At 44.9% G+C, this 12277-nt stretch overlaps 1 protein-coding gene across 2 annotated transcripts; it reads left to right on the top strand.

Moving 5' to 3' along the window:
• Positions 1 to 4294: 4294 nt before the first annotated feature.
• Positions 4295 to 12136, top strand: LOC132987179 (transmembrane protein 237A-like). 2 transcript variants are annotated; one of them, XM_061054076.1, is made up of 11 exons: positions 4295 to 4370; positions 6525 to 6606; positions 7404 to 7532; positions 8735 to 8840; positions 8951 to 9105; positions 10324 to 10444; positions 10596 to 10787; positions 11164 to 11237; positions 11318 to 11405; positions 11507 to 11628; positions 11850 to 12136. In XM_061054076.1, exons 2-11 carry the CDS (start codon positions 6537 to 6539, stop codon positions 11912 to 11914), a joined length of 1122 nt encoding a protein of 373 aa, XP_060910059.1. In that variant the 5' UTR covers positions 4295 to 4370; positions 6525 to 6536; the 3' UTR covers positions 11915 to 12136. The 2 variants fall into 2 exon arrangements, with proteins under 2 accessions (XP_060910059.1, XP_060910060.1); XM_061054077.1 differs by lacking the exon at positions 11850 to 12136 and having other exon boundaries at positions 11318 to 11418; positions 11507 to 11618.
• The last annotated feature ends 141 nt before the right edge of the window (positions 12137 to 12277 follow it).

The raw sequence follows: 12277 nt of genomic DNA, 5'->3' as shown, positions 1-12277 counted from the left end.
AGTCCTCTTCGTGGACTTCAGCAGTGCTTTCAACACCATCCAAAGGCATCTGATGATCCAGAAACTACACCAGCTCAACACCCCCTCCCGCCTGGTCCACCTCATTCACAACTTCCTCAGTGACAGGCTGCAAGCTGTGCGAGTGGACACAACCTCATCACTTGCACTAACCACTAACACCGGAGCACCACAAGGATGTGTATTAAGCCCATTCCTGTACACACTCTACACCAATGAATGCACCAGCCCATCACCCACCACCACATACCTCAAATACTCAGACGACACAGCCAGCATTGCCATGCTCACCGACAACAACTCTGTCCAGGACTACCACAACACTATCACAAACTTCTCTCAGTGGTGTGAGAATAACCATCTTCATCTCAATGTCCCTAAGCGTAACAAAATGTCTCTTTAGCCGTTTTCACACACGCCCTCCTGAACGTTTTTCGATCATTTCAGGAGGACTGCTCCTGATCTGATTGTTTACACATGCACCTCACAGCTTCCTCACATCAGCTCTCTAGGGGTTGCTGTCAAAAATACACCAGGAGAAACTCTGGATGAAGGCTTTTTGTGTTCACACATGCAGCTCCTCCTGAGGTAGGGAACATCAGTGGAACGTGTCCGGGGCTTATTTTAATTTTCAGAGACAGTCTGTTAACTACGGCCGATGTATGAGCGACACTGCTCCGTTACTTTTTACTGCATGTTTTATATTTGAGATCGTTTATTCCCTGATCAGACACAGAGCGAGGAGGACGAGGGTACAAGACACGATCTGTAGGCGGCTAAACTACGGGGAATATCAAACATTTGGAAAAGAGCGCTGGTGACGTCAACAGCGGCTTTCTGAGAAGTTGAAAGATCTTCAACTTGAACGCTCGGAAAAAAGACGCTGGACACTTCCCTTTTTCTCCATGAGGCCTCTAATGCTGCGAACTCTCTCTCCTCGTTGAAAAGAGTTGAGAAAAGGCGCTGGCGTTAACGGCTCGTAAATGTTGGAATAGTCACAACAGCTTTAACGATTGATGAAGTTCTCAAAGTATCTTATCTTTAGTCCAGTGTGAACACACTCTCCTCACTGATCGTCTCTGATGTAGTGTGGATGTGGAAATGTGTTTATACTTTATGTGATTATTAAAAGATCAAATCACACCGTTGCCTACGTCTTCTTCTCCCTGCAGGTTTCTGTAACCCTCCTCCTCCTCCTCCTCCTATCTTCCTCCTCTTCCTCCTCCTCCTCCTCTTCCTCCTCCTTCTTCTCCTCCTCTCTTCCTCCTCCTCTTCCTCCTCCTCCTATTCCTCTTCTTCCTCCTCCTCTTCCTCCTCCTCCTCTTCCTCCTCTTCCTCTTCCTCCTCCTCCTCCCCCTCTTCCTCCTCCTCCTCCTCCTTCTCCTCCTCTCTTCCTCCTCCTCTTCCTGCTCCTCTTCCTCCTCCTCCTATTCCTTTTCTTCCTCCTCCTCTTCCTCCTCCTCTTTTTTTCCTCTTCCTCTTCCTATTCCTCCTCCTCTTCCTCCTCCTTCACCTCCTCTTCCTCCTCCTCTTCCTCCTCCTGTACCTCTTCCTCCTCCTCCTCCTCTTCTTCCTCTTCCTCCTCCTCTCTTCCTCCTTCTCCTCCTCCTCTTCCTCCTCTTCCTCTTCTTTCTCCTCTTCCTCCTCCTCTTCCTCCTCCTCCACTGCTTCCTCTTCCTCATCTCTCCACCTCCTCTTCCTACTCCTATTCCTCCTCTTCTTCCCCCTCCTCCTCTCTTCCTCCTCCTTCTCCTCCTCTTCTTCCTCCTCCTCCTCCTCCTCCTCTTCGTCTTCTTTCTCCTCTTCCTCCTCTTCTCTTCCTCATCCTCCTCTTCCTCCTCCTTCTCCTCCTCTTCCTCTTCCTCCTCCTCTTCCTCTTCCTCCTCCTCTTCTTCCTCCTCCTCCTCCTCTCTGTCAGGTTAATCCTGTGCAGGACAGATGCAGCTCAGCAGATTTAACAGGGGGATTAACGTCTTCTCACTGCAACATTCAGCTTCACTGACATCAATACAAGCTGCAGAGAGAGAGAGAGGCGTTTAGTCAAACGACAGATATCAGCACACGCAGGAAATAACAACTTCATATCGTTATTTTAACGCTGCTGTTGTGGCGTTCCTTCATCATGAATGCTTCCCTGTGTTAATATTATTTTAAAATAAAAGTTAAATACGAATAAATCGACAACATAAACATGAGTAAGAAGATTAATAGTGAGGGAGGATTAAAGGGAATTACACACATCGTGAGTTCACGAGGAAAGAATCTTTTCATTTGATGCAGAATTTAATATTTTGGTTGAAGCGTTCGTCGTTAATTGACCTTTTTTATAACCTTTGTTTTTCTGAGATGCGTGCGTGTGCCTGTCTGCGTCCGTGCGTGTGTGTTTGTAATAGGATTTGACATCTTGACCTGGTTTCTGCGGTGTGAAGGTTTTAACTTCGACCTGTTTCCTCAGACATACACACTCCTGCTCAGTCTGCAGGTTTACACAGCAGCCGTGTTTAACTTTAACAATGAGAACAGCGCAACGCTCATTCTGAGGTTTCTCTAACTAAATAAATATCAGAAACCTGAACCTCTGAGATCAGAGACCTACGTTCAGCAGACAGAGAGAGAATAATGGATACAAACAGAGATAAGAAGTATTAAAACAGTTTATAAATGGAAGATTTGGTTATTAAAACTGTTGTTAGTTTATTCTTTCTGTACGTTGAAAGAAGTGGAAGGTAGACAGACTAAAGGTTGTCAAAATGTTCTTTTAAAAATACTTTTAAAACGATAACATTTGTTATTTTAATGATCTATAGCATCATCGGTACTGTAGCTTTAAAAATGATCTATTTCATAAGACAGGTGCTCAGGAGAGGAGGGAATACTACCAGCTCCTTCCCTCTGTGTGAACTGAACAAATATGTGTGTAACATTTCAGTAAGGAAGCATTTCTGAAGTATTTGTTTGATTTAGGAGTTTTCTTGATATTTTTTTGGCAGGCCCATCTTCAGAGATGTCTGGCCCCTGAAAGGCCCTGTGATTGGGCGATCCTCCCAGGATATGGTATAAATAAACTTGTTAGCGCTAGCCTCCTGGCTAACGTTAGGTCCCTTTGTTTGGCTCCCATCAGCCTTTGGACTGACCGACTGAAATCAGATTGTTAACGAGTTCTTCTCTGAAAGGTAAGAATCTGCTCAGTCACTGTGGAGTAATTTACATGTTTAGTGAAAGGTCAGACTCGTCAGGGAGCTCTGGGACAGAAGAGGCAGGTTGTAAAGTATTGGGATTTAATGTGGAGTTGAATGCATAAATCAGAGTGTCATCTGCATAAAGGTTGATTTTATTATCGATGTTAAAGCTGCAACAAACTTTAAAGGACATTAAACCTTATTCCGAGTCCAAGGTACTGCAAGGTCAGACGGGATATATAATCCCTCCAGCGAGATCTGGGTCTACCTCTGGGTCTCCTCACATTTGGGTGTGCCCAGAAAACCTCCGAAGGGAGGGAACCAGGAGGATCCTGATCCGATGCCCGAATCACCTCAGCTGGCTCCTCTTGATGTGAAGGAGTAGCAGCTCTACTCCGAGCTCCCCCTGAATGTCTGAGCTCCTTCCCCTCTCTCTAAGGCTGAGCAAAGAACCCTCCAGAGGAAACTCATTTCAGACGCTTGTATCTGCGATCTCATTCTTTCTCTCTACCCACAGCTCATGACAACAGGTGAGGGTTGGAATGTAGATCGACTTTTTTACTTAGACCAACTCGAACCAACATAAAAATGTTCTTTGCTATGATTTAAAACTTTGTGCAAACAGGAACAGTCCTCAGTGATGCTTTATGAGGTTGCACTCTTGTTTTAATCTGCAGGATAGGAATATGATTTACAAAAACAAAACACCGGTCCAATAATTGTCTGACCTCGGAGCAGCCTGATTCTGTCTGCAGGACTGAGCTGCAGATTTAAGAGCCATTAGATCTGTAGCAGAAAAGATTGTTAGGAGAATCAGGGTGAAGAGTCATTAGCGTCTACTCTGCCAGCAGACGACATAAGAGCTGATCCAGCCAATCACAGAGCTCCTGGAGGCCGTCCTGGCTCAGCACATGTGCCACCTGTCACTGTAAACCTGCAACACGTCTTAATGCTGGAGCTGAGCCTCTTTCTCCTCTCGCTAACGCCGACTCTGCTCACTTTGGGATCCTAGAAGTTTTCATTTTAAAGACTTCAGAGACGGGCAGACATTTTGAATCCACGTTTTGGAAATTAAAGAAAGAGCAGAAGAAGAAGGTGTGTCCCTTTAACACCTCACTTCAGTGTCTCAAGACCTGAGACAGCAGGGGAGCCGCTGACGTGTCGGCTGCACAGGTGAGCACTGGAATACACTTTTAAATACCTGACCTGTTAGATACAATGTCATAGAAACATTTAATATTCATCAAGAAACAATGTGTTCGTCCATAAAAAAGACAGGCTTTAAATAGGTCAGCCTGTACAAAGCACAGGGCCAGTGGTGGTTCTAGACCACTTTTACTGAGGGGGCCAAACTGGGGCCAGTTGTTTTGTCAGAGGGGAACATTAAACCCAGGTGAAAAATAGACGAAAATAATCGCTTTAAAATATATATATTATGCCAAATAATAGCACACATCATTAAAACCACAAGCGGTGATGAAGGGCCCTCGCACCCCTTTGCATGTCGGGTGTGTCGCGACCGGGGGAGTGAAGCAGCAGCAGGATTTGGCTAAGCAGCCGGCCACACAGTTCGATTTGTGTAAAAGTCGTAGTACTGGCATGTTCAAAAAGGCAACGCTAAGAGATTCAGAGAATATTGGTATGCAGAGAGGTTCATGCCGGAACTGTCATGATGCACAGCTGCAGTGTGCTGCTGTATTGGCGTCTTTTGCCGTTTTTACATACGCACCCCTGAAAATATGCAGATAATAGTCATTTAAACATTTGTAATGTGTAATTTATAAATTCTGGGCTACAATGAAATCAAAATTCTTTGCATTACGTTTTTTTAAAAAGCCGTAAGACTATAACGGTATCAAAAAAGCCTGTTGGGGATCTTAAAAGAAGCATCTCTCGGACTGGAGGAGGCTGGCTGCATCCCAGCCTGAAATGATCCAAGAAAGAGGAGCGAGTTGTTTCTTTCATAGGTTCAGCCACAAGATCAAGCACAACTGGGCTGCACAAACAGGCTCCCTTCTTCCCTTTAATATTAGAGTAAAAGAGATGATTGAAAACCTGAAACGCATTGCATCAAATGGATAAAGTGTTTGACTAAATGTTGTGTGATGTGCATTTCTCATCTGAATAGCCCACTTTCCAAACATAAGAATTTAACACTTACATATAGGAAGGTCCTGAACCAAACCTGACCGCTTGTTGGAAACAGGTCTATAGTGACACAGGTGAGACTAACACAGGTGAGACTAACATGACACAGGTGAGACTAACAGGACACAGGTGAGACTAACAAGACACAAGTGAGACTAACATGACACAGGTGAGACTAACATGACACAAGTGAGACTAACAGGACACAGGTGAGACTAACAGGACACAAGTGAGACTAACATGACACAGGTGAGACTAACATGACACAGGTGAGACTAACATGACACAGGTGAGACTAACATGACACAGGTGAGACTAATAGGACACAGGTGAGACTAACATGACGCAGGTGAGACTAATAGGACACAAGTGAGACTAACATGACACAGGTGAGACTAACATGACACAGGTGAGACTAATAGGACACAGGTGAGACTAATAGGACACAAGTGAGACTAACATGACACAGGTGAGACTAACATGACACAGTCTCATGACACAGGTGAGACTAACATGACACAGGTGAGACTAATAGGACACAGGTGAGACTAATAGGACACAAGTGAGACTAACATGACACAGGTGAGACTAACAGGACACAGGTGAGACTAACATGACACAGGTGAGACTAACATGACACAGGTGAGACTAACATGACACAGGTGAGACTAATAGGACACAGGTGAGACTAACATGACACAGGTGAGACTAATAGGACACAAGTGAGACTAACATGACACAGGTGAGACTAACATGACACAGTCTCATGACACAGGTGAGACTAACATGACACAGGTGAGACTAATAGGACACAGGTGAGACTAATAGGACACAAGTGAGACTAATAGGACACAGGTGAGACTAACCTGACACAAGTGAGACTAACATGACACAGGTGAGGTAAATGAAGAAAATCAAAATGGAGGGAAAACAGACAGGAGAGGAAGTATGACAGGAGAAGAAACACGGGGGACAAGAACTACAAAATAAGACAGGAAACACTGATCCCATCCCCTCCAATCAGTGTCCACATCTGTTAATCCGTACGATCCTCTTTAACTCTACTTAACTGACCTAAATAGAACACCTTAAAAAAACTCTTAAAGGGATACGGTCTCACACACACCGAGTGATCGATGTAATTGACTTTCACATTTTAAACTGTTGATCCTTTGACAGAGACACGCTGACATGCCGACGGTCAAGAGCAAGAAGAAGAAGCCGAAGAAGGAGGTCAGCGTGGGCGAGGAGCAGGGAGAAGGTGAGAGTCTGTAAATACTGACTCAAATTTAGACATTTTTTTACAAAGAATCCGTCCTCCTTATACTGCTCATTGTCTCTGGGCAGCCAATCAAGGAGCCTCTCCACTGACATCTGACATTCAGTACGTTTACATAATGAAGCCCGAGTGAAGTCACCCGTCTGTTCATACAGGGGTCACTGGAGTCCCATCGATAGCGGTCTCCATGCTGGAAATTCTGTCTCAGCCTAACTTTCAGTCAACCTAACAACAGGCTGAGAGCTGGAGCTGAGGCGGGTTTTAAACCTCCAGCCTTATTGTGAATAACTCTTATCCTTCATCAAATCAAAACAGATGAGTCATCAAAACATTCACCCCCCGTACAGTGTGTGCCGATCGAGACATGAGCTAATCAGACCTATTTTGTTTTTTGAACCAGGTTGTAAACATGTTAATCTCTACTGTAAAAACAGGCTTTTTAGAATGGGTGTGTATGTGACTTCCAGTGACATCTCAGTGAATTCTGAGACAGAATTTCCAGCATGGAGACCCTTCAAAGTGACTTTGTTTTGTAGCACGGCGATGTTACAAACGTATTTTAGCCAGTTAAAAAATGGTTGACATGAAGTTTTAGATGTTCAGACCAAATATTCTTCATCTACATGCTGGCTAGAGCTCGCTGGGTAAACCCTTTGGATTGAGTAAGAGGTCGACGATCTCCTTGGTGTGTCAGGGCCTTTACACTTCTGTAATCTGTTTAAAGAGGCGAATAACAACAGAATATGTCAAGCTGACAGCTGGTTCTGTTCGTTCTTCAGTGGCTCTAGATATGGAGATGGAGGAAGTGACCAATAAGAGCCAATCAGACAGCAGGGAACCCTTGACTCCAGAGCTGCAGGATCCAGCACCACAGAGGAAGAAGAAGAAGAAGAGAGCAGCTACTATTGGTAAGACTTCTTGTTGGAGGAGCTGCAAGGGGGACAGGGTGAAGATAAAATGCAGATCGGGTGTAGTGACCATAGACTGTATATCAGACGCAGAACGTTTTGTTGTTCCCCATTACTTTGTTAAACATCATTTTGATATCTTGAGGCATTCTACTTTATTCATTGGTTGACACTCCTAAAAGTGTAACTGCACATTCTTCCTGGTCTCTGTGACTCTAAATGTGACCGTAATTTACTAAATGAACATCACGCCATGTTGAAGAAGACGTGATTTTGACCTCAAACTCGTTAGGAAAATATTTACTGAGGGACCAAATCAACTGATAAGTAGGAACATTTTATAGCTTCTAGACAATCAGACGCCTTCTTACAACCTGCAGAGTGCACCCTGCTGGTCGTTATAGGGATTACAGGTGTCCTTATCTTCTCCACTTTTATAACAAAGAAATGTTTCCCTCTTTCTCACCTTAGCTCTTCTTCCCCCGTCCTCTTAATCTGATACCCTACAGACTTTTCTCCGTTCTCTGTTTCTCATGTGTAACGCTGGCATCAGACATAGTTGCTTTTTGGTTGTGGTGGCCATTAGGCGCCATGTGGCAGGAAGGTAGCCTCAGCTTTATCTCTACCTGGAGCTTGCATGTGCGGAGTCTGGGTCTGTTGAAGGTGGTGATGCTGTTTGGGCTGTGACGGCCGCGTGGGTAAGTAGGCAAGATATTGAAACTCTGCGTGTGGTCATGGTGGGAAGTGACAGATAGAATTGAGGGGAGTGGCTCTGGGACGCCAGAGTTCGCTGTCCAGCCTTCCTGAGGTGTCTAATTGCGGGTGGTTCCGGCATGACAACCCCGGTGATGTCCTGGCTCTAGCTGCCCATCGTTCTACACGGTTGAGTTGTGGGGGCCAAGAGGGGCCGTGTGGTCGTGTAGGTAGTATCAGTGTTGTCACTACCTGGAGCTTGTGTGAACTGAGCCTGCGTCTGTTGAAGGTGGCGATGCTGGTTTGGTTGCTATGGTAACTAAGGGCCTTGGGGTAGGTTATGTGACTTATCGGTGGGATTTACGGTCAGGAGTGGAGCAAGGGGGGTCTCCACTGAATGCTCATCCTTTCATCAGTGAACCTTGTGTTTATTTCAAAATATGAAAAAACACTTTTTCATCCAGTGTTTTTCTTTCAAACATGTCTGAGTCATTTTTTTGTCCTCTCAGATCAGGAAGTAGATCACGCCGACACGCCAAACGGTGACACGGCCGAGCCAGCCATCGACGAAGACGAGACGCCCGTCGCTGTGACCAGAAAGACCAAAAGAAAGAAGTGAGCGCTACGATAAGAACACGTTTCTAATAAACCAAAGTACTGGACGAGTCCACGTGTTGTCTTTGTGACGGTGAATCTGAGTTCCGCCTTCTTGTCTCTCGTGTCAGGAAGGCGAAGACGACGGAGCACTACAGCAACGACCTCGGAGTCGAAGACGACGATATCGTCACAGACGCCCAGTCGCCGATCCCCCAGCATTCCCTGTTCTCGGCCCCACACGGACAGAGCCAGCCGGTCGGAAGAGTGTTTGTAGAGAGGAACAGTGAGTGTGAATCAGCACCGGCCGTGCTGACACATTTATGTTGCAGAGAAACTTACCGGAACCAAATATTCTTTGATTTATCTCTAGAAACAAGACAACTACATTTGGGCTTACGACCCCTGAGCATAATGAGGTCACACACGAGATAACTGCGTTCCAGTTGCAAGTCGGAAAAGGAACATTGACGCGTCAAGGAGTACCTTTGTTTTGTTAGCTAATACCAGACAATAACAACAAACTACGTGATAGTTTCATGAAAACACCTCCACAGAGAGAACTGATTTAATTACAAAAAAAGACGACTAAGCTGCTAATAATCTCAACATCCCTTTCGATGCACGTAGCAGCCATATTGGATCTGAACTCGGTTTACTGAAAATTGTCTGAGTTTCCCAGTCGTAATTACGACTTTAGGGGGCGACTTCCGAGATCAACTGGACCGCAGCATAACGTCATGGCAACATGGCCGCCGTGTAAAATGGTTTCCTTATAAGTTTAGAGTTTATCTCTAAATAGAGACGTGCGGGCAAGTTCTGAAAAACATATTCAATTTGTAGAGCGTGTGTGCAAAATATGAATAAGAGGCGTGTGCAAATGACTAAATCACAGAGAGACAAGTGTGCGAGTTACTTCAGAACATGTGCAATTTATAAAACAGCATGAAAAAACAAAAAGAGCGCATGTTTAATAAAAACATATCCATGTCACCTCCCAGGCTTCGTATTAGCCACTTAACGACACGTCTCTTCAAGGGACTTAAAAGTTCCTGTTGACGATCGTTGTCAAAATTTCCACCGCCACCAGAAGTCCCCGGGAAGATTATTCAAATCAGACCGATGAGGTGTGGAGAACCAATAAAAGTAACTGCACTACACTGCCAGTCCAGTAGGGGGCTGTAAGAAGACGACAACAGCCATACAGCTCGCTTTTTAAACTTGGAACTCCAACATGTTGGCATTGTGCTGCCTCCCACGTGCTGTAAGCTATGTGGGTCACCTGCAGCTCACCTCACCTGACCAATCAGATCCATTTAGGCTCTCAGGCCTGGCACAGTTCAGCTGCAAAAGTTTAATTCATGTCACCGATGTTAACGACAGCTGCTTCCCTTTCATAAACAAGTACCTCTGTGTGTGTGTGTGTGTGTGTGTGTGTGTGTGTGTGTGTGTGTGTGTGTGTGTGTGTGTGTGTGTGTGTGTGTGTGTGTGTGTGTGTTGGCAGGACGTTTCCAGGCAGAACGAGTCGATCATCTCCGACACTCTGAGATGATGGACGACTACCTAGATCCCAGACCCCTCTGGACCACCAGAGACGTCGCCATGAAGGTCCATAGCAGCTTCAGGTCTGTATACACACACACACACACACACACCCACACACTCTGCCATCACTGCAGGAAGCGTCTCTGTGTGTGATATATATTTATTTGCAGTACATGCTGTGTTGTTATATAACTCACGTGGCGTGTGTGTGTACATCTTCTCCCTCTGCAGGGTGATTGGTCTGTTCTCTCACGGGTTCCTGGCGGGGTACGCCGTGTGGAACATCATAGTTGTGTATGTGTTGGCGGGCGAGCAGATGACCACGCTACCCAATCTGCTGAACCAATACCACCCACTGGCTTATCCCGCCCAGTCCCTGCTCTACCTGCTGCTCGCCATCAGCACCGTGTCCGCCTTCGACAGGTGTGTGTGTGTGTGTGTGTGTGTTTGTGTGTTTGTGAGGGCACATTTTAAGCTCTGTTATCAAACTGAGTGAAAGTTAAAGGTGAAGTATGTAGTACATATATTTAGAGAGATAAAAGATTGCATTGAGTGGAACATTATTTCTCTCTGCGATGTCGTGGGTGAGAGTTTAAAAATACTCAAGTGAAACACAGTTTCCTCAAATATGAAGTGAAGCACATCAGGACCAGTGTTCTGTTCAGCCTCTAGTATGGAACAAATCTGCCCTCAAAAACAACCCTTAATGAACGCAGGCCCTGCAGTTGGCACAGAAAGTCGCTCATAGGTTCACTACATTAACATAAGTATAATAATAAAAGTGTTTTCTCACCTGCAGAGTGAACCTGGCCAAAGCCTCCATGGCTCTGAGAGGATTCCTCACCCTCGACCCCGCTGCTCTGGCTTCTTTCTGTGAGTTTGAAAACAGGATGATGATGATGATGATGATGAAGATGATGATGTTTTATAATAACTCCTCTCTCTGTGTGCAGTATATTTCATAGCCCTGATCCTCTCCCTCAGCCAGCAAATGACCAGCGACCGCATCAACCTCTATCCTACAGCCAACGAGACTCTGTGGTGAGAACTTCCTGTGAGCCTGCTCCTTTGTTCTGTATTTCTATTTATATATATTTTAAAGTATTTTCATTGTTTTTTATTCTTACCCTCGCCTCCTGCAGGCCCCCAGGTTCAGAGCAGCAGATCCTGCGGCCCTGGATTGTGGTGAACCTGGTGGTGGCGCTGTTGGTGGGCATGGCCTGGGCTGTCGTCTCCACACGGCCAGAAATCGACTACACAGAAGGTAGATTTACAGAGAATTCATCCTCAACATTTCTCAGATAGTGACCTTCAAGTGTTTTGTGCTTAATGTATTTAAAGTATTAAAGTCAAAATACTCAAAGTAATAATGAGACGTCAAAGTAATAATGACATAAGGAATGATTTATATTCTTGCTTATGAGGCATAGAAGTAGGTTCCAAATATGCTTAGAGTTTATTGTGATGGTTGTCTTTTCTTTGCAGAGTTTTTGATGACAATGGAAGTGGAGTCATACCCCAGAGAGGAGAACGTGGATAACCCTGCCTGAAACTCTGAAAACCTTTTAACAGTCTGTCTGTCTGTCTGTCTGTCTGTCTAATGTTTGTTTTTATACTATATTTTATTTAGCACTTTGTTTTCCTGTGTGATTTTTTTAAAGAAATAAAGTGTGTGTACAGTAGCAGTTGTCGTTTGTTGTTGTGTTACAGACATTGACCACAAGATGGGGCTGTTCCTAAGACAAACAAGCAACTTCACGTGTCAGAAAATGTAGTAAATTGGATAAACGATCATAAAACCAGACGTCACTGTAGAAACAGTGATTTTTTAGAGACACTTCGTTCGGACAAGACTGTTCATTGTATGAACATATTATAAAGTGATCTCTTCTTTTTTTTCTTTAAATCACCTG

The sequence above is a fragment of the Labrus mixtus genome, chromosome 13 (assembly GCF_963584025.1).
Source record: "Labrus mixtus chromosome 13, fLabMix1.1, whole genome shotgun sequence".
Lineage (NCBI taxonomy): Eukaryota > Metazoa > Chordata > Actinopteri > Labriformes > Labridae > Labrus > Labrus mixtus.
Note: the sequence above shows the minus strand (reverse complement) of the source record. Positions and strands in the feature narration are given on the sequence as shown.

Excerpts from the sequence above, each read along its gene's own strand:
- LOC132987179 (XM_061054076.1), top strand. The coding sequence starts at position 6,537 with ATGCCGACGGTCAAGAGCAAGAAGAAGAAGCCGAAGAAGGAGGTCAGC. Across the intron at positions 6,607-7,403 it reads GGGCGAGGAGCAGGGAGAAG|TGGCTCTAGATATGGAGATG; the intron begins GTGAGAGTCTGT and ends TTCGTTCTTCAG. Across the intron at positions 10,788-11,163 it reads ACCGTGTCCGCCTTCGACAG|AGTGAACCTGGCCAAAGCCT; the intron begins GTGTGTGTGTGT and ends TCTCACCTGCAG.